Source organism: Gavia stellata, chromosome 18, assembly GCF_030936135.1.
Source record: "Gavia stellata isolate bGavSte3 chromosome 18, bGavSte3.hap2, whole genome shotgun sequence".
Classification (NCBI taxonomy): domain Eukaryota; kingdom Metazoa; phylum Chordata; class Aves; order Gaviiformes; family Gaviidae; genus Gavia; species Gavia stellata.
The window spans coordinates 12396485-12423597 of NC_082611.1; the positions used below are offsets into that span (position 1 = coordinate 12396485).

Consider the following 27113-nt stretch of genomic DNA (forward strand, 5'->3'; position numbering starts at 1 on the left):
GGAAGCTGAAAAGCAGGGCTAAGTTTTGGTGGCAATGCTGACTTACATACATGGCATCTGTGTCCTGGAGTGTGTGGTTTCCACAAGGAGGCCTAAATAATACTGCAGTATCTGAATCAATGAGGAAGAAAATGGAAATAACTTATGATACAATATTAGCCAAACTAGAACTAGACACAATAAAAGTTAGACTGGTACAAGACAGGGTTGAGGAAATCTTTGCAGAAAGACTGGAAAAGAACTGCGATTATTCCTATACTAACCTGTCTGATTTTTGGCAGACTTAATTCAGTGATGCTTGTTACAGATTAAACATTCTAGTAACAGGTACCACTTATTTAGATCAAATCAGTGCAACATAAGATGTTTCGTTTCAGATTTCATTCTGTTAAATAACAGTGTTTTTTAGATATATATACACACACATATATTTATCTATATCTATAACAGTATTTTTATATATATATAAGTGAAATGAGAGACAAAATATTCCAGTTGATCTTGTATAGCTCCACTTTGATAGAGAGATATTATGCTACTTGTTTATCATAGGAAGAGGTGTTTACTGCAGCCGTCCTGTAGGTTTCATCAAGCAATGAAACCACTTGACTGTAAGGCAGTTGCAAAGAACAAGGCTGTCAATTTGTATGTTGAAAGGTCTCAGAGCAGAATTTTTTTTCTGATAGTAGCTCACTGAAATGAGATTTCTTACTGCAAATCTGTTTTTCTGTTAGTAATCTCTTCTCATGTTTCTGTATGTAGGTAGTCAAAATCTTCAGGTTAGATTATAGTATGAGGGGTCAAGTTTCTTTTAAGTATTTAATTGACTGTTTTCAGGATGAAAACATCTAACAATGAATTTCTAAAAGACTATAACAAGCTGTTGCTATAGTCCACATCTTAATACTGATGGTCCTGTGACACAGCACCCCTCCTAGATGTGACGCTGCAACATCCCTTTGATAATTATAAAATTATAATGATTCCTATCAAAGTGTTTTTATGTAAGCAATGTGTGTATGTTCTGTATTTTAATGATGTTTAATGTGTTAGATGAGGATGAAGGGTAACTTCCTTTCTCACTTCACTTTCTTGTATGTGCTGTTATTTGTCTCCTAGAAAGGGAATTCCTTCTGTGGTCCACACACGTGCCTTTTTTGCTGCTTGTTTCCCCTTGGTTATGAAAAACACAATGGTGATGCAGCACAGGAGTGTTTGCATTGAGAGGCAGGCTTTTTTTTTTTTTTCCTTTTTTCTTTCTTTTCCCAATAAGTCACACGTTACTATACGCAAAGTACACCTGCAGTATTACAACTGTATGCCCCCGGCTGGGAGAATACTAACATTGCTTCAACACTGTTAATGATTGTTACAAAATTTGTGCACCTCCTATACCAGGAAAAATTTCTATTCCCTATAATAGAGGGAATCTATAATCAATATATTTATAGATCTATAATATTTCTATTATTTCATAAGGGAATGGTTTTATTTATTTTCTCCTCGTATTAGAAAATAAAGGAGATTCAGGAACCTGTACTGATTAACGCTTCATGTAGTGGGATTTAACCTGAAAATGTAGTGTTATTGCATTGTGATGAATATGATGCAAAGAGGACCTTGAGATCAGTGTGAAAAAATTTTCAAGCCGCTTTTTCTTGTTCTGTACATTTAATTCTTACTTGCTGAAATATCTGAAAATTTAATTTTGTTATTAAGTCAGAGCCTCCTATAATTTTTTGTAAGAACAAAAGAGAAGAGTAGTCAACGTCATGTTTCTGAAATTCCATCTCTAACTGCGTATATGTTGTTAAACCTGCAACAGATAACTGCATTTGAGTGAACTATGTACAGTTAATCTTGCCTTTTTGGTGTTTTTTTCCTTCTCCCTGTAGATTACCAAAGTGGCCTTGGAATACCACAACTGTAATAAAAGCCAGGCAGCTGAGCCAGATCTTCAACACTTAGGAGGCACTGATTCACCAGCTTTTGATTCCTCTGTACCAGATGCACATATGAAATTATCAGAAACATTTTCAATAACCAAGTACCCATGCTGTAACACAGTGGTGCTTCCACAGTGGCATTCAATATCTAGAACTCACAATGTCTGTGAGCTTTGCGTTAACCAGACACTTGGTGTCAAACCAAATAAAGTCCATGTGCCACACTGTAACTTTTTAGAGATAGAAGCAGCTTTGGACTCTTTCTACCTCCAGGAACATACCTTTTTTCAAGTTATATCAAATACCATAGAATGCAGCAATTTCTTAAGTTTCTATAGTCCCTTTAGCTATTACACTGCATGTTGCAGGACGGTAAACAGGCATTTTTTAAGTTTCATTGGTTCTGAGAAGACCATCTTTCAGACCCCCAAAGTAGCATTTTCTTCCCATGGGAAGAAAGATAACACCCAACATTCTATTCCTCACATTGAGGATAGGAATTGTTTTATTCCTGACCTTCGTATTAGTGGCAACAACATTACTGGTCTGAGCTGCAGGACCAACAAAACCTTGAATCTCTATCTACTGGATTCAAATCTTTTTTGGATATACGCAGAGAGACTAGGAGCATCAAGATCTACTCATCTGAAGGAATTTGCCGCCATTGTTGACCTGAAGGAAGAAGTGCATTATGTCTTGGATCAAAATCAGTCACTTGTCAGATCTACCCTGGGTATGGTATCCACTATACAATTGCTTGAAATGAGAAAATTAAGTTTGCAAGTAAGCTTATGAATGGAAAACTTAATGCCATTTTCAAAAGTGAGACTATAGTCAACAATGTGAATCATAATTTGTTCTATTCTAATTTATTTAGTAGTTAACCAAGAAGTAGAATTGTGTTCTAGATGATGTAAGAACTAATTTTCATATACCAAAAGTAATTTGCTTTAAAAGATGTGAACCTCAAAATGTGTGATTCTTGACTGCCTGATGCATTGAAGGAATTGGTAAAATCTAAACTAATTTGCTTGTGGAAAAAAAAATTACTATGCATCTAACACATTTGATATTACAGGAGACATTTGTATATAAATAGTGGTGTTGGTGTTTGCTCAGCTGTTCTGTGTACTAAAATATCCCAGAATTTCATGAGATACTGCCCACTTACAGCAGAGACTAGCCCTTCCTCTTGTCCTCTGAAACCAACTTATAGATGGTTTTAAATTTATTTTGAAAACTATGTGTGTTTTCAAGGTAGAGCTTTGAAGTGGTTTTGGCCAAATCTGTCAATACTGTATTACCTGGCTGAATTGGAACCTGCCTAACCACATGCATTTACCTATCATGATGTGCAAAACCTGAGTCCACCTTCAGAAAATGCGGGGTTTTTTTAATGGTAGCAATATAAGTAAACATTGAAGTAAATTCAGGTGAACATAGTATTAAAATAATTTGTTCAAGAAGGTATATCAATATAATTCTTATAGCATTAATTACGTTTCCATTTTGCCATAAATCTGTAAGTACAAAAGTATGCACAACATAGAACAAATAGCCATGTTCTTATTAAGGATCCCATCCAGCCCTGTATCCTGTCTCCATCCCAAACCCCCAGAAAAACACTCTGGAAAAACAGGCAAAAACCCCAGTGACCATAAAAGGATGCTTAGGAAAAATTAAGAACAGAGTGAGGAGATTAGAAATTCCCTTCCCTTTTCTGCTCCCAGTCTTCTCTGTCTCAAACTTTTTTCAGGTCACAGGATTTCTTGAGCATGATGAGCATTTCTCTACTGAGTAACACTCAGTATATTTCTATCCCAAGTAATTTGAACTTCCAGAAAGTTTTGCTTCTACATATTTTGTCAGGGAGTCACTGTGATTTACATTTGGGTTTTGTAGGTTTTTTTTAAATTTTATTTTACTTCCTTAAGCCTCTTAACTTTTGGTATTTTAAAATAACGAAACAGATCTGTGTTTAATACCTTTAACAGATTTCGGTTTTTACAGATGGGTTCTAAAAATTCAGGAGTATGTCTTTTAATTAGCCCCCTTCTTTCAGTTATTACTTAATCATGCATAGATATTGCAAATCTGGAGATCTAGAAGAAAAGTACTGTTTTGGTCTGGTGTGAGAATTAAATGACATGCTGAATAGAGTAAATATAAAATTAAATGTACTGCTGTTTGCATTCCAGAGATAAACTTGATGATCTGGTATTTTGTATGTATGTACAAAAGTGCTAGTTTTACTTAGGCCTAGTTTTTGGACTGGAAATACCAGGACAAGATGTTTTTATTTGATCAAATAAGTGGTTTTAGTGTGTTTGATATTATATTTTTTGTCTTGATTATTGAATACTCTTCTTTTATAATGCATAGAATAATATTGCTCTATCTAAATTGAAAAGGAGGATACAGTTAATATCTTGCCGCAATTTAGAGAACATGGTCCAGGCTCAGAGCAATATAGCTGAAAGTAGTTGAGGGCTTTGGAGCTTGTTTTAAATTTTTACCACTGGCTAGCTACTTGTAGAGTATCTTAAAACTACGGAGAAAGCTGAATGAAGAGGAAGGTGATCACTAGTAAATAAAAGGTAGCTGGTCATATTGACATGGGAATAGAACAGTCTTTAAAGGTCTAAAGCAAAAGGTGAATTACAGGAAAGTAATTAAAAATGAAAGAATACATGCAAATAAATGTGGAATTAAGTGGAGCCTTCAAGATAAGGGTCAAATACTTTAGTGCTATGTAGAAAGTGAAAAATGCTGAGACGACACTATTAATGACTTAACAGGTGTGTGGTTAGATTAGGAGGGTAGAAGCAAGATTAGAGAGTAGTGTGGCAAGTGAAAAGACGACTGTAATGACCAAACAAAAAAAAGTGAAATTTTATCTTGTTTTCACATCAGTGGTGGTTACTCAAGAGTTGATACCAAACTGTCAAAAATTAATGGCATGAAACCAGGTTTGAATTTGTATTTTTTCTGTAAGTTCTTCTGAATTCCAAAGTAAAAACTGCCAAAATCACGTACTTGTGAAACTGAAATAACTTTGTTATGTATCAATTTCATTTCAGAGAACTTCATAAAAAATTTCAGTATTCTCTACAGTCCCTTGAAAAGGCATCTTGTTGATGACCCTTCAGTCCATTTTCATGAACAGCGTGTAATCACTGAAGTGACTACTAATACCTTTCATGATACTGTGTTTTTGAGTGAAAAGGTACACCTCGTTACTGAGAAACTTTCTTGCAAATCATTGCTCAGACTTTTGAGGAGGGGGTCTCATTCTTTTTTTACATTGATGTGTTTTTACTTATTTGTAACATAAAATGTTATTCTGTAACAACTCAAGTTTTTTTTTTTTAAAGGCAATTTGTAATAGTGTGATCTTAAGTAAATCCATAAAAGATCATCTTCTGCTGTTAAAATAATCAAAAAGTCAGTGCAACTGATTCTCTGACAGGTTTCTGCCACAGTTCAAGATTTGTTGGGGTTTTGGGGGTTGTTTTTTGGAGGGAGGAGGTGTGGTTTTTTTCCTGTGTGTTTGAAATACAATTTTTTTTTTTTTTTTAAGTTGAAATCTGTGACTTGATTTTTCCTTTTCCTTTCTTCCACTGTAGCAGCAGCACATGCTACATAGGGTTTGAGGTAACATTGAAGAATATTCAGATTTCTGTGTTTATACCTCAAAGGAAATGAATATACCACAACTTTTTCTTTATGTTACCATTCTTTTAAAAAAACTTACTTTAAAAAAAGTTTAAAAGTATTGCCAAGTAGACATAATGAAAAAAACCCCAGAAGGTTTTAAACCAAAGGCATTATTTGAAAGCACACAGCAAAAAACCCCAAACTCCCACAAGTAAAAGCTTTCCAATTGGATGCCATGAAATTGCTTTATATAAGATGTCATCCTGAACAGTAGTTAAATTACTTTGATTTCTTAAAGATGTGATAGTAAGGATTAATATAAATTGTCTTTCAGGTCTGCAGTGAATATATGCATCTCCAGTAATTGGCTTCCAGCAGCCCTAACTCCTGCTTTGCTAGTTAAAGGCAAAAAGCAGAAGTCTAGACATCATCTTTCCCCTCCCTGTCGTCATCGTCCCCCCCCCGCCAATATGAAGTATACAGTCACTGTTAGATACATAGGAATTCAAGACTGCAAAAGAATTTTGGGAACTGTAGTAAAGTTTGGTGCATTTTCACTAAACTAAATAATCTAAATAATCCTCTTCATTTTGTCTTTTTCTTTATGGAAAGAGAATTCCCCCAGAGTTTTTGTGTGTTAACTCAGTAGACAGAGGGCATCAGTAAATAGTTTATAATAAAGTTTATTAACGTTAGGATGTAGTTTCCTTTCACATACTAAGGGTTCCAAGTTTTAGAGGTTGTGAAGACTAGTCCTCCTTTACTGCAGATGAACTGCAATAGATAATCAAACTATTCTCCATTTCATTTTCCAGAATGTCTTGCTGCTCTATTATGCACAGTGGTGTGGATTCTGTGCTTCTCTTAATCACATCTTTATTCAACTTGCTCGACTTCTGCCTCCAGATAATTTCACTGTGGCAAGGTAAAAAAAGATTCTAATTTCATCTCTCTAGGATAATGTAAGTTCACTGAGGTCATAAGCCTAGAAAATAATTAATTTTTTTCTCTCTACAGTCTTGCGATAGTAGATGTGTCATCTGCTTCATTTCTCTTTGAAGGCATTATTTTGTTTTTCTCTGTATAAATCTGGTGGGTTTCAATCTCACTGCAGTAGTTATGCGGTTTAATTAAAATGATTTTTTAAACAGTGCAATTAACCTTGAAGCTTCCTAATTTCAGGAAGTGAATCAATAAAACCGCAGCAGAAAATAATTTTTACCCCTCTCTCTGATAATTTGCAGCAAATAATTACATCCTGTAAGAAAATACAAGATTGTTCATCTGCCTGTTCTCTTCATCAGTGTGTCTTTTCTTAACAGAATTGATATCACTCGAAATGACCTTCCATGGGAGTTTATGACAGACCGTCTCCCAACCATTTTATTTTTTCCACAGCAGAGGTAATGTAATTCTTTTCCCTGTGGGTTTTTAGGTTTTTAACTTTCATTTAACTAAGTTGTAATAATTATATGGTTACATGTCTTGGTAGAGAAAAAAGCCAAACAGTAATTCATTTCCATATATGCATTCTTACTTTATGCATATTCTAATTAAAAAAACTGAACAACAACAAAACAACAAAAAGAATCCCAACAGACATGGATAGCTGATGGTATGCAGATAGTGAACGTTCTCTCCAAAGGCCATTATTTAATTGTTTGTAAGTCTTTATTTATGAACAGCAGCATTACTAACCTTATTCTTCAGTAAATTTTCCTTATTATTTGGTTGTATTTAAAATTATTATTTTGGCATGGTCCAAATAAATTAATGAGTGACTACAGGAGGGGGAAAAGGGGGAGAAATGATGTAGATGATGGTGCAACGTAGATCTAGTGCAACTTGTCTCTAATTGCTTCTAATTGGATAAACTAAGAGAGATCTCAAAGAATACTATAATGGATTCTTGCAGTAAAATGCAAGGATTTGCTTGCGAAGTTTTTAATGAAGAAAAATAAAAAATAAGCACAGATGGAGAGTAAGTAATCCAGCCCAAGCTTAGTCTCGTTTAAGAGAACAAAAACTAACAGCCCTGACGTTATGGAGGGAGAGGAGATAGATAGATTGTTACTGGTTTTAAAGTAAAAAAAAAATTGTCTTAAAAAACCCAACCAAACAAACAAAAAACCAAAAACCCAAAGCAGAGAATCTGAGTACTAAAGGAGGACTTGTGCATCCTTTGGAAATATTACAGTGGTCCTAATCTATGAATTTTTATTTCTCCATCACTCTTCTGTGGTAGAATGAATGTAACATAATCAGAGGGACTTCAGAGTGTTCATTGCTCGAACTGAAGTTCTTTCAGGTTGCGTTTCCCTCATTATTCTGCTGTTTGGCTTTTGGGGGGAATGTATGGGTGTCTAGCTGTACCTGCTATTTTGGATATCAGATTCTTTGGCAACCTGCATAAACCATGGAAGTGTTCCATCAGCTAAGAACTGTTCAGTCTAACAGCGGCAGAGAGAATGACTTGAAATACTTCTAGCCTTTATAAGCGCTCTAAAGGAGATGGTAATGTCTAAAGCAAAATCTCTGATTTTACATAGTATAGGAATGGCATTATATATAGAGATAGCTCATATCTTGTTCTGGTTTAATAAAAAAAGGGTTAAATTTTCCTCTGTTTTATATTTCATTTATATGTCAGCTATGTTCCCTTTTGTATTGAAAGAAGTTTCGTATTAAAAGAAATTCCATCGTATAAAATGTACATTAAATAAGAGGTGTTTTCATTCCTGATAAAATCAGAATATAGAATTATTTACTTTTTCCTGCTTTTGTGATATCATTAGTCTTGTTTGGTGACATCATTGTGTTGCCATAAAAGAATATGAAGCAAAAAAACCCCAAACAACCATTATGAATGTTATGATCAAGTAGAAAGAGAATATGGGATGGAGTGAAAAAAGGTAGTTGAAGAAGCAGAAGTATGACACAGTAAGAAAATTTACTTAAAATGAAAACATTTTCAAAATTGTTTGGAAATTGTATAAAAGTTATTGGAAGATTGTCATGTTGCATGGCTACAAAAACTGGAAAACCTATTGCAAATACTTCGGGGGTTTTATTGACCTGTTCTACTGCAGTGTTTCTTAAACATAAGATTTTTTAATTTTTTTTTAACAATGAATATTTCAAACGCTATGCTGCAGTCTTCAAGTGAAAGCCATGCTTGAAAGTAATTTCATGTAAGAACTTCCTGTGTAAACTAACACTGTGGTTATTGAAATATCTTTTTTATTTATTAAAACAACACTTACTACTTCACTCTTTTACTTGGGCATAAATACATTTTTTTCAAAGCTCTAAAAATTTTTTTGTTGAAATAGGACAGCTACTTTAATTGTTATTAGTGCCCTTAATGCTATCGACTAAATTTTTTTAGCAGTAACTTAAAAAAAAAAAAAATTACACAGCATTGCTTTTACAGATACTATAGAATTACATCATGGGAATTTGTGTATATTGCCAGAATGTTTTGGTTTTCATTCTAACTCAGTAACAAGTGCTGGACTTTTTACAGGAGAAAAGTAGCAGCAGATTTGTTGGCATTCTAGAAGCCTTGCATTGTTTCTTTAAAAGAGAAAACAAATGAAGCTTCAGTAGCAGTTTAACACCTATAGAGGAAAATATCCAAAGGAGATTAGCAGTAAAACAAGGTGTACATGCTGTTGAAGTGAAACTAATACACAGCAAGCAAGACCTCAGAGAAAGGACAACCAGGATTGAGAATAATTTCTGGGATGATGAAAGAAAGCTGAGTTGGAGGAAAGGAATTGATTCATGAATGGGGTGAACAAAAAAAAGGCAAGACAAAGGAGGGTGGGGTAGAGAAAGGCACAAAGGGTGGGTCAGGAAAAAAAGGAACTCTAAAGTTAGGGATGTAAAAGGGCAGGAGAGTACATTTGGGACTGGGCTGGGACCTGGAATGGCATACAAAGGGTCCTGAGTCCTACCATTCCTCTGCAGCAGGAATAAATTCTAAAATCCAGTGTCAAAACTGTGTGTCATTTCTGCTTTGTACCAGTACACACAGTGCAGATGCATCCAGACTTGATTGACCTTGGCTTTTGTTTTTCTTTTAAAAAAAGATTAATGCTCAGTCTTACACACTTACACGTTTTATAGAAAGGAAATGAAAACAAACGCTATAATAAATACCTGCCTCTCTGCGTTGTAAAATCAAAAATGTTGATTTCCACCCTTTTCCCTTGAGAACTCTATCATCAGCAAATCATAATTCATACTTATTGGTGCTGTGCAGTGTTACCTACTACAAAATCTTTAAACTGGTGCCTTAAGTTTTGCAATTCTAAATTCAGGTTTTAATTCAGTACAGAAATAGTTTAATTTATATCAGTCTGAGTCACTGCACCTTCCAACTCATCATCTCCCCTACTTTGAGCAGTAAGCCTTGCAAATCAGCCTCAGATCAGGCTCCCTCTGCCACATTCCTCCAGCTCAGTTCCAGTCCTTCTCTGTTCCCTGGGTTGATTGAGCAGGAACTCAGTTAGAGTAGTTCCAAGCTGTGCACCTGTCTACATAAAGGCAGTGTTAACCTTCATCCGCTGCTTAGCAAAAGCTGCAGTCTTCAGTGCCAATACCCAAATCCAGTTACCTGTCAAGCTCTGCAGATTCCACTGGCTTTCAGTTTTGCACATTTTCCACCATTCAGACTCTCTTATCTCTCGTCTGCCCAGTCCATTAGTTCTGGCTGGCTTGAGTGGCTACAAGCAGAGGACCTGCTGGTTTAAAGATGAGTAGTCTCAGTTTTAGTTGAGATGAACCACATGTGTTTCATGAGGTGCTGTTGACAACTGAGACAACAAGTAGTAGTATGCTGTTGTCTTCTACTCCATTAGGTCAAGTGGCATAAGCTGAAGATCTACTAGATCTAACTGTATTAACAACCATTGGAATACTAATGTGATTAATTTGGGGGCTGTAAAAAGTTAGAAACTGTTTTCCAAATATTGTTGTGGTACAGTGTTAAGACCATTGTTCTAGTTACTGAGCCCCAACATACTATTTGGAAACTTCAATCAAGTGACTTTCCCTTCCACTTTTGAACAAGGATCTAGTTTGCAGAACCGTGCCTTCTAGGGGACAGAGTGAGTGTCATGTATAATGTAATGAGAAGGTTTTTCTTGAATTATTTTAAAGCATAGCTCAAGCAGGATTTAGAGCAGTAAAACAATTTATGGTAAGTGAAGCTTCCTCTAATACTTAACATCTTCCCTGTGTTACTACAAAGTCCAGTGTTCCCTATTTCTTTTCATAGATACTCATTTTGCCTTGATCTGTTCTATAAAGCAGCTCTAGACTGTCTCTGGAGTGACAGACTTAATAGTTTTAGTAAGATTGTTTTGGTAATGTTCCAATTGGTTTCATAAAGGTATCTTACCTCTGGTCATTGTTTTCTCTCCTGCTTTTCCTCTCCAGTGTGTTTTCTATTTTGCTGCATCTGGGTAATCAAGAAAATGAGGTTTTGACAGTATTTGTAGTATCAGTAGCACCACTAGAGTAGTCATATATTAATTTTGGATACAAAGGTGCCTCATATTAAGGCTTTCTGTGCATCTCCTTATGCATTTGCCTTTGTAAGACAATTTTTGCAAATTAACTCTGTTCTCAATTTCTTTCTACCACATGCTGTTAATATTTTGCTTTTTGTTTTAAATAGCCTTTTAGCTTTTCTGATACATACTGTGGTTTTGATCAACAAGAATGGATGATGATGTAGTAAAATATTACCAATGTATAATGAGTCAGTTTTGTCTTAATGTAGAGTATTTTTTGCCTAAATCATGTCATGATTCATTGAACTTGGATGTGAGCTGATTGTCAGCTGAGAAGCTGCTGATGGTAATTACAAAAGTAACTTGGTTGATCACTGGAAGTCTGCAGGGGAAGAACAATCATGTTGCTTACAGTTCCAGAAACAGCTTAATTTTGATGAACAGGAGCCTCATCTGGCTGAAGTTCTTGAATTATTGAAAAATATGGTATCTGTCTTCTATCTGAAATACCATAAGTAGTTCTCAGTAAATGAAATTAGCCTATGTTTATATCCCATATGCTAATGAGTTGGATTTCACAGAAAGTATTTTTGAGGCAACTGTAATTGGTAACTGAATAACTTTGCTGTTCCAGATGCACGGTGTAAGCAATTCAGAAACATAAAGTCACTTGTGTGGGGACATAGGAGTTGTCCATGATGTGTGTCGTACAGGAGCAGCAGTGGTAAATTTTGAGGCATTAGGCATTATACTTGAACCTGGCTTTCTTGCTTTGGAATAATTTTTGTTTGGGTTCATCCTATGTCCTTTTTCTGACTTGTGTAATTAACCCATGTCTCAATGTATGCTACATATCGTTAATCTGGTTATGAATTTGGCAACCAAAGGGAAGTAAACTAAGCTTTTCTTCTGTTTTGATAGCTCCCTAATGAAAGAGAGACTATGCTGCTGACTGGCAAAGGCTAAAGATAATACAGTGACTATTAGCTAGCTTCCCAGTTAAACATACTGAAGTATAAGTAGCTCTATGGCAATAGTCCGGAGGCAGCAAACTCATGTTATACTAGAACATGCTGAGTGAAAGGTTGAAGATGTAACTAGTTCAGAAAGAGAAGGTTAAGAGTTAGTTCCTGTCTAGTCCTCAGAGGCCTCCTGTGTTTTGTGATAGAAGTATGCAAATGGACCAAAAAGGGCAATAATTTTAACATTTGAAACAGCGGGAGGTTGTGGGTGTCTTTTGGTGGTTAGTAGTCTTGAGGAAGAAATTTGGTACTTGTTGATCTTCAAGCAGCTTGGGCTCTTGTCAGGTTAAGAGTAAAAGTTCATACTGTTGCAGAAAGTAACAGGCCTAGTATTCACAGCCATATAATGAGCTTCAGGGAGGGAAAAAAACCCAAACAAAACACCAGAAAAACTTGCTTGGTTTGCTTCCTTGATCACCTCAGTGGCATAAAGATAAAAAAGTAAGAGGAACAAAGATTTGTTTTTTATGACAGTTTAGGGTCTTGCCTCTGACTAAAGTGATTACTTACTGTTTACAAGCAAACTACTTTTCTGTTCCTTGCAATACCCTTCTAATGTTGGAACACATTAAGCTACTTCTTCCAGGATAACATATATGGGCTCAAAACAGTCATTTCCCATCAGCTAGCTTTATATATCTAGACTTAACTTCTAACAATGTACACTTTAATGCTGTACTTGAACTTACTAACAAATGTTAGTATGCTCTGATCACACCTACCCAACAGCAATGCTACCATATGTACTTCAAGCTCAAAAAAAAGTAAGTAACCCAATTATGGGTTAAGAGTAAAATTTGTTCCCTGAAACTTGACAGAAAATTTTGCTCTCAGACAGATGTGCAGAGATGCTTACAGCACCCGGACTGGAATACAGTTAAAAGGGTTCATCAAAAGTAAATAGTGTGTGCTCTGTCTTTAGTACATGAGTTCAGGTTTTTCTTAGCTGCTGTATTAACCATTCTTGATTAAAAAAACAAGATAGCAAGTTGGAGGTGAACAGCAGATGCTTAGATAAAATTATCACTGCTTACCTATCTGAATGTTTTTAATATTAAACTTGTTATATCTTTCTAGGAAGGAACAAAGTGTGAAGTTCCCTGAAGACTTTTCAGTTAACCTTCCTAATCTCCTTAAATTTATTTTACGTCACTCAAGTCTCTCTTCATCAGAGCCCTGTACCAAAGAATGCCTACATAAAGAGACAGTGCTACAGCAAGGACACATCTCCCACTTAGAGAGAGAAATTCAGAAGTTAAGGTCTGAAATCAGTGCCCTTCATCAGGCCCACGACCAGCTTGAAGCACAGCTTTCTGAAGCTAGGAGAGAGGAACACAGACTACAGCAGCAAAAACACACACTGGAAAAGCAGCACAAGACTCTGCAGCTCCACAGCAAGCAGTTACAGGCCACATATGACCAGAAGAATCAAGAATTATTAGAAATGGCTGAAAAGCTTCAGGAATTAGCTGATGCATCCGAAAACCTCCTTAAAGAGAATACTTTACTGAGAATCCTGGTGGCATCAAGGGAAGGAAAGCTACAGAACAAAGATGAAATTAAAGAAGCCCTTCAATCAGGGCAAACACTTGCTGAAGATAATGATGTAGCAGTTTCAACATTAGAGGAAAAAAAGATTGATAATATTGATACCACAGAGACAGAGCACAGTAGTGGAAACAGGACAGAATAATAGCTTACACAAAATCAAATGATGCAGTATTGGGTAGATATTTATGCAAATTTTATTGGAATTCATTGTAAATAAAGACTTTTTCCCCCACATGATCTAAAAAAAGAAAAATCAAATAGAATATTTTTGTATACTTGAACAACTTATTAGATACCCACATCTAAAGAGAAGAGGAGAATGGAAAACACTTTCTGCACTTTACTATTGCACTAATTTGCAAACACCTATCCATTTAATTTAAAGATGCTGATTTTTGGGGGCAGCAGTGTGAAGCACCTCTGACTAAGGGCCAGTTATTTTTCACTGGCTTTCTCTTACAACTGCTAGAAGAGAAATTAGACCTTTGATTTCTACTTTTCCATAACTTCTGAAGTTTACCATTTACACTGCATTCTCTTTGCAGAATTAAAATAGACATACTTCATTGTGTAATCAGTAAACTTGAATGGACAAAGTCATCTTGCTACAACTATTCTGTTCTAGAACTTCAGCACTTTATCACTTTTGTATACAAGTTATCTGTCTTGAAACCTGCAAGAGCCATGTGTGACCTATTCTCTACTGAAAACTAAAGAAGGTCTTACTGAATTAATCTTTGCCTCCATGATTTGCAAGAGGTCTAGAATACAGCAGTTTAAGTGTATGGGTCTGGCTATAGATGCAAGTCTCATGAGACTAGTACTTAAAAGCATGTGCCCGGGTAAGAACAGCCTGTACCCCAGCTGTACCCCATATTGTACTCCAGAGGCAACAGCAGGAGCTTTTTGCTACTGCCAGCATTAACTTTTCATCAATCAAATTATAGCCTTCAATTAAAAAAAACAAGCAAATGTAGCACTAAAAATGCAAGTCAACATCTTACTGTAGAAGAAAGGGACAAGACTTTTTGTCTAGGCCATTACTGTCTTGTATACAGCTACAATTCTCAAGCAAGCTTGCTAGGCCTATGTTATTTAGTTATGCTGTATGTACAGGTACAAGAAGCAAGTCTAATGCTTCCTCTAGAGCTGAAGAACTTGGACTTCATTATTTGTAACTTATCTCAGGGAACAGATTTACAGTAGTTTTCTTCCTCCTCAGCAATAGTGTTTAAAATTTCAGTAGGCAAAGGAAGCTATGTATGAAGTCATAGAAAAACAGGTCAGTGGCCTCAAACCATGTGTGCCTAGCCTATGAATTTTAGAATATGTAAGCTGCCACTGGTGGCTCAGTGTTGTTCCTTCTCCTCCCCTTTCTGCCCCCTCTCCTCCCCCACAAACATGTGAGGTCCCGAACTCCCCCTTTAAACACATCTTTTTACAGTTCCTAGAGCTGAGGAGGAAATTGAAGGAATGTCCTTATTTAGGAGGACTTTGCCATTGTTAACTAAAAACTTTTACAAACTGACCAACAATTTCCCTTCCTCATATCAACTTTTTTCATAGGAAAGACTGAAACTTATCTTGTAGTAGTACAGTTAAATCAAGAGTTATCTACAAGATACAGTGAACTATAGAATTCAGTTAATATTTGTCTGTAGACTAAAATGCCTTTTTACAACAGGCTGTTAACATATGCCCTAACTAACTGCCAAGTACACAAACAGCAGTCCTAGGAAAAATTCATACTAGTTGTACTTATGCCAGTTTTTTTAATAAGTAACCACTTCTGCAGTTTCAGCATGCAGACCTACAGAAGAGAGAAGCCTGCTCTGCTGCCATTTCAAACTCCTGGAAAACCTTCTGGACCATCCCTGAGGGTTCAGTATCCATCATAAGTTCCCAGGTTGGAATCCATCAAAATGGCAGTTTCCTTGCAGTAGCTACATACTTAGAGAACTCTATTCTAGCAGCCAAAAGCTTAACCTAACTGCAGCTAAAGGAAATCAATTACTTTCTTGTAGCTCCTGTGTTTCCTCCCTCAACATGTTACTGAAGGCTTATACCTTCTTTTCAAAGAAAGTATTCTGCATCAGTCCAATAAACCATTAGGAGTAGGAGTTCTGACTTTACAGCTGTGCATTCAAGTTAGTAGCAGAAGCAAACTTTAACTGCAGATTTTGTTTTGAACATCTGGAATCCCATCTACAGTTGTGGTTCAGGAGTCCCCTTGTGTGTACATACAGTTGCATCATATTATTCCCATATGCTGTGGAACACAAAGCAAAAAGCTTCTGGCAGCCTATTTACAGTTCACAGTTGTCAAGTAGTTCACATTGCAGTAGTAGCTCCATCAAAATAGGCTCAGCTAAACATTCAAGTAACAAAGAACACTAGTAGTCTCTTCACACTGATATATCCCTGTGTCCATTGCCGGCAATGGACGTTATGCCAGGTAGGTCAGCTCCTGTTACAGAGGAATTAGGATACGCAGTTGATGCAAAGTGCAGCTTCTCAGTGCATGCAGTTGCAAACAAAGCTTATTTCATCCTCATCAGGGTGTTTTCTGATGAGTCATGTGCATGTGACCAGGTTCTTCACAGTATAGAGATTCTTCTGCTGGTTACACACATCATAAGCATAGTCCATAGAGATGTGTTGTTCCAAGTTAGCTATGTACTTCTGTGCCATTTGGAGTTAGCTTAGCTTTCCTCTCTACACAAGGTCCTTTAGCAGAGTACTGCACCAGAAGAAAGGGCTCTTTGGTTTCTCCTTCACCCACGATGCTTTCCTCATCTTCAGACTGGCTGATCCTCTGCAGACGCAGGTAACACCAGCAGCCCAGTATCAAGGCACCAAGAGCTGCAATAGCAATCAGAATAACAATAACAGTCACCACTCCAGTGGTGGGGCTATGATCCATAATAGACATGGTCAATATTTCAGATTGTCCAACTTCTTTAAGGAGATTCTTCTGTCCTCACTATCAGGCTTGCTGCATCTTCAAATTCCTGTAGTAGAAAAAATAGACACTTCATTAAGTTGCACAGTTTTACCATATTCAGCAACATTATATTCCTGGTTGGTATCCTTCACAATGGCACAGGACCCTCTTGCATTCAGTGCTTTGAGCTTTTCACACTCCTGCAGTTCTTACTCATTTTAAGCTGTTTATTCAAACTGCCTTTGAAGATGCAGGTTTTTACATCTAAACTACAGCAAATGAAAGCTAAACTTACTTCAACTCTTGACATGCTTGTCAAGATAGCACATGGTCAGCCTGCTAAGAGGTAAAAATTTTTATTAGGAGACAGAAGACAAGACACAACACATAATGGACTGTATGGAAGTTATACAGTTTAGTATGGAGAGATTTAAGACTATTTAATACAAATGCTAAATCATGTGTGAGTGCTCAAATCCATGAGGGGGTAGCAATTCAGCTACCTTTCATTTTCCTAAAGGAATCCTACAGAAACAGTACATTTTAGAGTCAGAAGTCTGGCCCTTTTTAAAATTTAGTTTACAAACATCCTTCTTACATACTAACAGTTCCAGGATTGGTAAGCTAATTGCAATGCTAATGCATTACAATAAGCCTGTCCGTAACACTGGTCTGTTTGGAAGGGTTGACTACATGGTAATTAGTTGTTCATTGAGCTGATAAAAACAGCAGATGTTGCTTCATATGCATTTTTCATAAAAAGCAGGTAGAGCTAGATTTATTGAAGACTAACAGAACACAAGGGGAAAACATTATTTTAAGCTTCTGCTCCTCTTAGTGGCTTTGAAACCACAAGAGCAAGGTAGTGTTAGGACTGCAGCTGAAATTGGAACAGGCAGCAGGCAGGAAAATGGGAGAGAGGAGGAGCTCCAAGACTTCCTTAATCTGCTGCAGAGTTTTGGCAGGACAAAGATATACAGGGAATGTCTTTTGCTACTTCCAAATTCACAACGCTACTTAAGGGGCCATGTGAGCCTTGCCTTAAATTTCAAAGTTACTGTTCACACAGTTGGCAGCTTTCCATTCCTCCACTTCAACTAGGACAAAAGACAAAGTCATTCATTACCTTTTCTTTCCTATTCCCCTAGCTCTTTAACAAGATAGAAACTCATGGAAGACTTTAATAGAGACCAGAGCCAGTCCTACCCAGCAACATCTTACCTCTGTATTGCTGTAGAAATCAGGTTAGGGCTCAATTCTACAATTTCAGGTACAACGGACAGAGTCCCTAGTGGTTCTGGGGTTAGCTGCAAGTGCAAAGCAACAGTATCTGCATTTCACCTGACATGTAGCCAGTGACTGGCAATGGAATAATAGGAATATCTTCTGGCTGCTGTAAGTGCCAGTCAATTGAGGGCCACATACCTTTCCAGGAAAGGCTCTTCCTCACTATCCTTGTGGCAGTCTTTCAGCTGCAACAGCAGAATCCCCATACAAACCCCTCAGGAGGGGTCAGTCTTAACCAACCTCCAGCCAGAACCATTAGGTTATTGTGAGTGTTATCCACTGCACTTGAATTCTCACCAGCATTTCAACATGAAAAAGTCAAGGCAATTACAGGAATAGCTTCACCAACAGAACTCAAGCTAGAGACTAAGTTTATTCCTTAACATCTCACAGAATGTTAGACTCATGCACACTTCCACATAGCCATTTCAGCAAGGACACATCCACTAACGAGAAGTTCAGCATGAGTATCATTAGGGGCCAGTGTCACATAATTAACTTGCACACACTCTGGCTAGATTTCCAGCCCTGTAAACTACAGCAACCAATAGCTTGTAGCATACCTGATACAACCAACTAAGTCCTGCAGACCCAATTTTGCCCAAGTAATAAAAACAAAACTAATCACACCCTCAGCAGAGCTATGTGCCCACTGCAGCCAGAGATGTGTATGATTTTTTGTCGTGATCACCTTGGTTCTGCAATGCTTATTCAGTGCAGTGTAATCAGCTGTGAGTAATTAAGAGTGACTTTCACATAGTTCATTTTCCTCAGGGCATGTCTGAACTGCAGCACTGTTTTATCTAGCCACAACAGTACAGCATCAGCATAAAAGATGGTTTACCTTGCTTCTCATGCAGGCACTGCATGTCCACATTAAGCCCTGTTCTGCAGCTTGCACAATTGCTAGCAGCAATGACAACCTACTAGCACTGTTTCTCTACAGCAGTTTTGTGCAGCACATAACCTTACATTAGAACTAAACAGTTACCATCACCTAGAAAATAGCTTTTAATACTGGAAACTAGCATTGCAAATGCTACCCCTCTGCTAGACTTCAAGTGAGTAGACAGCACCAGCTATATAAGGTGTGAAACTTTGCACATCACCATCCTCTGCATCACCAGGATCTTCTGGCAAGCTCTTTTTAGACCTCAGCATAATAGCTAACAAGGCAGAGCTTTGCAAGGTCGTCTTTGAGAAAGAAGTTTGAAAGCAAGAGCTAGATATTAGGTCCAGGTAACAAAGGACCTACACCTACCTGGACTGTAAGAGAATATATTTCTGCTTCCCCCTTTTTGACAGCCGCAGACTGCAATGGTCTCAGCTTGATCTGGAAAACACAGGCAGGTCTGCAAGTTCCTATTTGAGGGAAAAACGGGGCTCTTTAAGGGTGCAGACCTCTGTCCTGAGACAAGGCTTTCTCTTATCAGGTTACACACTGGGCTCTTGCCATTCCCACTTCTTTTGGGATCCTGAGGAATACAGCTGTACCAGGAAGACCACTGTTTGGGAAGGTGCTTTTTCTGAACAAAGCATGCACAGGAGCAGTTCAGAGGAGTTGAGAGGTAGGCATTTATTGCTGTCCTGGTGTGAAGAGCTGCATAGTACTTTCTTAATTCTTATTTACTGGTCTTGAACAATTCTGTTTAACAGCACAATTACTGCTTAATAACACTGCTACTGCTTGCTTGGAGTTGTGAGGCAGTTTAACCCATACTTCCACCTTTTGTATACTTTCAATATCAGGATTTTTCCAAAGATCAGACCCAAGTCTCCATCAGTCTTATTTCTCCACAGGCACTGGGAAGAACCTTGCAGGCCCACATGCACTCCTTGAGTGGGGGACTTCAGTCACTGGCAACTCCCACACAGCTAATGCTTCCAGAATATATGAAGTTCTACAGCAGATGCCAGTCAGGAGTATAAGTAGAGAGTTTCAAGGTGCAGAGCTGGCCAGGAAGAACATGCTGATCATTTTGGGTATGACAGCTCTGTTTCTTTATCCTCTGCTCTAGCAAGTCAACTCAGCTTAGTCATGACAGCTCCTTCTAGAATAAATTCACATGAATCCTTTAAAAAAAGGACCGATTTTACAACTGGGAAATCATCTTTTCTTGTAGAAGTCTTGCTCCTAACTTTACACACAATGAAGAATATTATCAGACTCATCCTTCCAGTCTAAGGGGTCATTTGTATTTATTATCACCAACTAAATAGAAGAGCTCTTTAAGACAACTGAGATTTTAAAGTAATAAATATAAGCAGAACAGTAAGTTGGAGGACCTGACCTTGAGGCAGGATGTTATACATGAATGCTCACTCTGTTTACACTAGAAAGTTACTTCTAGCTGGGTTAGGCTCTCCTGTGTCTCAAGTGATTTTGCTTTGATATGGCAAGGTAGGAAGTGTTAGAGATGGAGAACTAGGACCTCCAGGATGCACGAGACTCATTTACCCTTATTAAGAAATTTCCAGTCCAAATTTGAGTGTAACACAGCAACTTACAGATTCCTCTTAAGATCTTTCTTGGCCAAATCCATAGGTTTTACACCTTCAAAATTCTGAATGCTTTTTGATTTGATTAAAAATTGAAACAATCTGCATCAGTTTGAACTCTGGGACAGAAAAGAGCACAACTTCCTCTGGATATACTGCCCAGTAAATTCCCTTTCTCTAGGCACAGAAATGAGTGTGATTTCACATTAATATTGTCAAGATAATCAGGCTGCATCAAGAAGCCCTTTCTAGCTTCTATTTGGAAAGCTCCTCACATCTTTGCACCATACCATAGTTAATGCTAAGAGGTCTAGGAGAAAACAAGCCTACATATCTTTGGAAAGATGATTCCATGGACTTTCACCTTCTAGGAAAGGACAACTAGATAGAATTCAAGGTCCCTTTCTCAAAGCACTTCAACTCCACTTCTCTATGAGATAAGGTAAAGTGTAGAAGTCATTCCTTCTGCAGGCATACCCTCCTCTCCTCACCACTCAAGGACTCTAGAGCCAGCAACCTTTACAAGTCAGGTATTAAGCATCTGTACAGATTGACAATGGCACAAACAGCTAGTTAATGGTGCACAATAGTAACTGGGATGGTAGCACTGTTAATTTTATTAGCTTGGATAGTTTTGTTTCAAACACCTGCAGTGTTCTGGCACTGAAAGCTACAGTGTTGTGGCTAGCTCATGCTGCTGTTTTTCTGGCTTTAGGTCACTGCAGACCTAGAGCTAAAGCTCTCCTGCAGCCCTAATTTTTTCCTTAGCACAGTGCATTTGCATGTTGTAACCATACTATAAGAACCACCAGAGAGGCCTTTGGTTTCTGTGTTGTTTTCTAGATGCAGAACTCCAACCTCACTACTCTTTCCACCAGCAACTGATTGAAATCAAGACTAACTTCAGAGTCCACTTCTTGATGGGAGAAATACTGTATTCTGTAGATCCCCTTAAATTGATCCAAAGGAGATTACAACTAGCTTTCAGACTCACTTTTCCCTTAAAGCATACCTGAGCTAAAAAAGCCCATGAGCATACCAGGAGCAGCACTGACTTCATTTATCACTTTTACTGTAAGGTATTCAAAGCTGTAAATTCCAGATCTTCAAAGGGATTGCAAACACCATCCATAAATACTTGGTGGCACTTCTAGTGCTGTATCCCTTCCCACCACACTTGCTATGAAAGCAAGCATCTAAGCATATTTACTCATTAGCAAGATTAGTCAGATTCACTGGTGGGAACTGCAAATAGCCTATCTCAGTTCTTACAGCAATCAAGCAGTGAAAACAATCAGCTATAAACCATTTTTCCATAAATAACTGCTTCTTTTCTTTTTTGCCTAATACCAGCTTCTACTCAGAACTTCATTTGTGAAGTTTTATTATCCAATTCAGAAGCTGTAAGTAAAGGACAAACAGAAAGGCAGTTTAATTGCAGAAGGCTGCATTCAATGCAAGGCTGGCATTAGTTTCTAAACCAAGTTTTTCATGATGATAGGCATTCTGCTGCTAAGTTCACTATCATGAATGCCTGCAGGCATGTTTCCGAAAAGAAATACTGCTACCATAGAAGCCCAATCTATAGGAAGAGGCTTCAAAAGCAAATCTGATATATTTGGGTGAACTATAGTGAAGTCCTCAAGCAGTTATGTTTAAGGTGCAAGTATTAAGTCTTTGGGCTTTGCTGGTTTTTTTTGGGGGGGGAGGAAGGAGGAGGTATACTTTCTAACTTTCTATTACAGTATTTCACCTAAAGTATGTTGAATGGTACATGGCAAAGGAAATGAAAATAAAACTACCAGAGTGACCCTCAGCTTAAAAAATTTAATATTTAGTAATGACTGCTTAGATAAAAAGCCTTCATGTTAAGACCTTTAAGAGACAAAGTAACAGCAGCTTGTACTATGTGCTACTAATTGTGAAAAATGCTTTTTTCCTGTATGTGCCAGTAAGATTACTTTTGAGGAATGCTGCATACTCATCACAAGAGCATCCTTATTGCCAATGATGATGAAGGGATGAAGGGAAGGGATGAAGGGAAAACCCTCTGGGGAAGTCAGAGCTGTAATTCTACCACTGGCACACAAGTGCGCATTAGCACCCACACTACCCAGCCACAGAGAGTTAGGCCTTTACAATACAAGAGTGCTCAGGCTTCACCACTTCCAAAAACAGTGGGATTGCTGTTGTTATTAATTAGCTCCAGTTAATGCCCCCTCTTTCTGATAAACCCAAGTTACCTTGCACAAACTGGGGCTTGGCCAGAGGCTATTTTAGAAGCAGGGAGCTGTTTAGTAGAAGCCTTCAATGCAAATCTTCTCCTCCCAACCTTTATTATACTTGTGATAAGGATTAAAAGAACAGGAAGGCAGCTAAAAAAGGCTTTTCTGTGGCTAACTAGTTATGGACAGGCTTCCAACAACTTAGCATTCAAGCAACTGTTAGAAATGCTAGAATGAAAACCGATACCTAACAGCATTGACTGGAACAGCAGTTAGTTTCCACATGAGGTGTTGTAGTACCTTACACTTAATCAAGAATCACTTTTAAAGCTTTACACCAAGCTAAACCACACAGAAGTTTTTACAGAAGACAGTAAGATGAAGAGAGGGGAGAGCAGCAGTCTAGGAAGTTTCCCAGACACAGCAACACAATTTCAAGGGTAGGCAGACGTTCTCAGTTGCATAGCAAGTGGAATAGGTTTACGCTGTTACTGCCTGTCAGGCAAGTCAGCCAGTTTATGCAGACCTAGAAGCAGGTTTCTACTGTTAAGACCATGTTTGCTTCAGAGGCAATTGCATGGCTGGCAAAGCATCTGTCACACTCTAGATTTGTATTTATCGGTGTCACATCCACATGGACCTCTGATCTTATGAGAACAGACCTCTCGTAACAGGGTCACTTCTGACATTCAGTTATCAGAAGCAACATGCTGTGTATTTCCTGTGGCATAGCTTAATTCTTGATAAATTAGAAAAATTGCCAAGATGGCAACATTAAGTTTGCTGATAAAAAAAGCTTTTTCTATTTACACATTCAATGTAGTTCAGGGGTTTTTTAATGGCTTTGTCTAACAGCAGCTAGATAGTACCCATACATTTTGATATTCAAGCAATTTCTATACTCAGCTCAAATCTTTAGACTGCAAGTACCGCAAAAGTCTATCACATACCTGTACCAAGTAGCTCAAGAGCTCAGGCTAAGAGTCCTCTACTCAGAGTTTCAAAATCACCTTGTTAGAAAAATGAAGGTCACATTGGGTTTGGATCTTGTCTGGCAAGTCTTCCTCCTCGCTCCTCCCCTGTGGAGAGGGATCACATTGGTCTCTAGATGCTCCGCTTCCCAAGTCCCTTTTGCTCTTGGCTTTCCAGAGTTACATAATGACATCTAACCGTTAGCTTCTGGTACAGGCGATCAGAGAAAGAAGATCCGATACTGTTCCACCTACCTGCTAATCAAGGCAAGAGTCTTACAAGTTGTTTCCAGTTCTTTAGGTCTATTCAAAAGCAACATCTACTAATAGATGTCTACGCCTGCATTCATGTCAGGAAAAGGAAGAGCGTGAGACAGCACGGTACGCTGCAGATGCTCAGAGGAAGTAACAAGATTCGCTTTGAACGAGTCACACTGCCATGAACTCCCAGGACTGTCAACACAACGGTCAGTTTGGACTTACTCCGTGGCACGTACCCAGCGCCCCGCACTAAGCTTGGCGGCGCTGAGCGAGCCGGGACGAGCCTCTCCGGCCGAGAGGAGCCCGGCTGGCGGCCGGCACGGCCCGCGCCCCCCCCGAGCCGCCGCTGACAAGCCGTGAGGCATCGCCTTGTGACTGCAGCTCGGCAGCCGCGACCGCGCCGGGAGAAGGGGGCCGACCCCCGGGCGGGCGGCGAGGCGGCACGGGCCGCTCGGGAGGACGGGGCACAGCCGCCACCCGGGCCGGGCCCCGCCGGTAGAGCCCCAAGCCGCCCCTCGGGGCCCGCGCGAGGCCTGCGGGGCGCCCCGGCACCGCTCGGGAGCGAGGCAGGGCCGCAGCGGAGCCCGCAGCCGCCCGGGCGCGGACCCCTCCCGCCGGGCCGCCGCAGACACAAAGAGCGGCTCCGCCGCAGCGGCGCCCGGGAAGGGGCGGCCTCGGCCCGGGGTGGGGGGAAGCAGAGGCGGTCCCCCCGCTGCTCCCGAGGCTCCGGTCCCTGCCCCAGCGCGGGACCCTCCCTGAGGCGCGGCCCACGCCCGCCTCGCCGACCCCAGCTCACAGCACGGCGGGTGTCCCCCCCCCCCCGCCCCCGCCCGAGCTCTCGGGCCCCGCACGGAGCCCAGCCGAGCCCCCCCCCCGCCGCCCTCGTGCCAGGATCGACCCCGCCGCGCCCCCCGCCCCAGGCGCTCACCGTCTGTCACGGCCGCGCCGCACACCGTCCCGCGGCGCACCCACCGACGCCACCGCGGGCGCGACGGCTCTTTCCCCGCCCGCGCCGCCTTATATCGGGGGCCGGGCGGCGCCGCGCGGCGGCCAATCGGCGCCCGGCGCGCAGGGCCCGGCCAGCAACAGCTGACGGGCGGGGCGGTGGCGGCGGCGGCTCGGCCCCCCCTCCCTCTCCCTGACAGCGTCGGTGGGCGGCCGCTCCGCCCCGTGAGGGGTTGGCGGGTCGCGGGGAGCGGGGCCGGGGGGCCCGAGAAAGGCGAAGCTGAGGTAAAGGGCTCCCCAGAGGGAGCGCGCCCCTTCCTCCCGCCGCCCTCGGCCCTCGGCCGCCTGCCCGGAGGCGAGGCGAGGGCGTGAGGGAGCAGCGGCCGGGCGGGAAGATGCCGCCCGCGCTGGGCAGCCCCGCAGCCACCCCCGCGAAGGGACTGAGGGTGCCAGACGTCTCTGCCCCGGCCCCAGCGCTCCCCTCGTCAGCCTCTGCGGGGGTAAAACCCCTCAGCCACCGCCGTGACCCCGCAAGAGGCCCTTTCTCCGTGCAGTACTACGGCAAGGGCGCCGTTACCGCCAAGGCCACCTCAGAGCGGCCGTGGCGCTTGGCGAGCAGGCAGCCACCGGCCGGCCCAGGCCAGGCCTTCCTGCCGGGGGCTCGATGCAGACAGCGTGACAGGCCTCCCTGACTCTCACTAAGGTCGTCTGTCTCCAACAGCTACTATGATCGCATTCCCAGTATGTCCATTATATTTAGTAATTCGCTCTGTGGTGTTGCAGTAACTATGTAAATGCATTAGGAAATTTCATCACCCTTCTGCTGAAGTTGGTCCTTACTGATGCCAGAGAGCAAAAAGGTGCCAGACTATTGCAACTCCTCTGATGTGGTATAGTAGATGGTAAAACAGATCCCAACTTGTTTGAGATTCATTTAAAGTCTTAAGAAGTTTCTGGCAAAAGGAGTTTTGAGGGAATAGACTCTGACAGAAGATCAAGTTCAGAAGTTACCATGACTTATTTAAACAGCTGTTTTACAATATAGGTGCTGGTTTATATCACTGCCGTGGTTTAACCCCAGCCAACAGCTAAGCACTGCACAGCCGCTCGCCCACTCCCCCAGGTGGGATGGGGGAGAGAATTGGAAGAGTAAAAGTGAGAAAACTCGTGGGTTGAGATAAAGACAGTTTAATAGGTAAAGCAAAAGCCCCGCATGTGCAAGCAAAGCAAAACAAGGAATTCATACCCTACTTCCCATCAACAGGCAGGTGTTCAGCCATCTCCAGAAAAGCGGGGCTCTATCACGCATAGTGGTTAATTGGGAAGACAAAAGTCATCACTCCAAACATCCCCCCCTTCCTTCTTCTTCCCCCAGCTTTATGTGCTGAGCATGACATCATATGGTATGGAATATCCCTTTGGTCAGTTGGGGTCAGCTGTCCCGGTTGTGTCCCCTCCCAACTTCTTGTGCACCCCCAGCCTACTTGCTGGTGGGGTGTTGGGAGAAGCAGAAAAGGCCTTGACGCTGTGTAAGCCCTGCTCAGCAATAACTGAAACATCCCTGCGTTATCAACACTGTCTTCAGCACAAATCCAAAACACAGCCCCATACTAGCCACTATGAAGAAAATTAACTCTATCTCAGCCGAAAAAAGCACAATCATGCACAATTTTCTAGGGAGTAAAAGTAATTTTTCCGTGCATTAATGCAGTGTCCACCATGAGCATGTGACAATCCTAAGTGCATTGTCTCTTTCCATTCTCATTCAGGGAAAAGCTAAATATGGCCCAGTACCCAGATGGATGCCTCACCTCCCCTGCTCGCTCTCGAAGCCATCCAGACATGAGCCATCTTTTGCCTGGAAGCTGTACAGCCCTGCTCACACATTTTGGTGTCTCAGGAGGCCTTCCTAAGATGAGAGGTAACTCTGGACTGCTCCCAAATCCTATCTAGCCAGTTTGCAGCATTAGCAGAGGAGCTGTCTCATAGTACAGACTGCCCTAAGCACACCATCTTCTAGTTTTTTTGTTTAATCAAAAATGCATGGTGGCATGGAGTACCTGAGATACCACAGCCAATTAAGAACATTTTAGAAAAGTCATTGTTTAATGTAAAATTAATGTTTTATTTAAGTTTTGGATCTAATGAGTGTAGCACAGTATCAGTTTCTATTGTCTTTATGCAACAGCCACCACAGAAAAGATGACAAAGTACTACTAAACACATCCTTAAAAGTTCAGAATCTTTTTTGAAAGGAAGTGGAAGACCAAGCATCGACACTGG

At 40.3% G+C, this 27113-nt stretch overlaps 2 protein-coding genes across 3 annotated transcripts in view; one reads left to right on the top strand and one right to left on the bottom strand.

Moving 5' to 3' along the window:
- Window positions 1-13858, top strand: part of TXNDC11 (thioredoxin domain containing 11) — a 32647-nt gene extending 18789 nt beyond the window's left edge. For both annotated transcript variants that reach the window (XM_059826383.1, XM_059826384.1), the window contains exons 8-12: window positions 1896-2679; window positions 5027-5172; window positions 6419-6528; window positions 6926-7006; window positions 13225-13858. In XM_059826383.1, coding sequence (XP_059682366.1) covers window positions 1896-2679; window positions 5027-5172; window positions 6419-6528; window positions 6926-7006; window positions 13225-13840 — 1737 coding nt within the window. In that variant the 3' untranslated portion in view covers window positions 13841-13858. The remainder of the gene's footprint in view (window positions 1-1895; window positions 2680-5026; window positions 5173-6418; window positions 6529-6925; window positions 7007-13224) is intronic.
- Window positions 13859-15112: 1254 nt separating this feature from the next.
- Window positions 15113-24825, bottom strand: SNN (stannin). Its single transcript, XM_059826385.1, has 3 exons — window positions 24814-24825; window positions 23604-23732; window positions 15113-16709 (listed from the first exon to the last, which is right to left on the bottom strand). The coding sequence occupies exon 3, from the start codon at window positions 16628-16630 to the stop codon at window positions 16367-16369; it is 264 nt and encodes an 87-aa protein (XP_059682368.1). The 5' UTR covers window positions 16631-16709; window positions 23604-23732; window positions 24814-24825; the 3' UTR covers window positions 15113-16366.
- Window positions 24826-27113: the final 2288 nt, after the last annotated feature.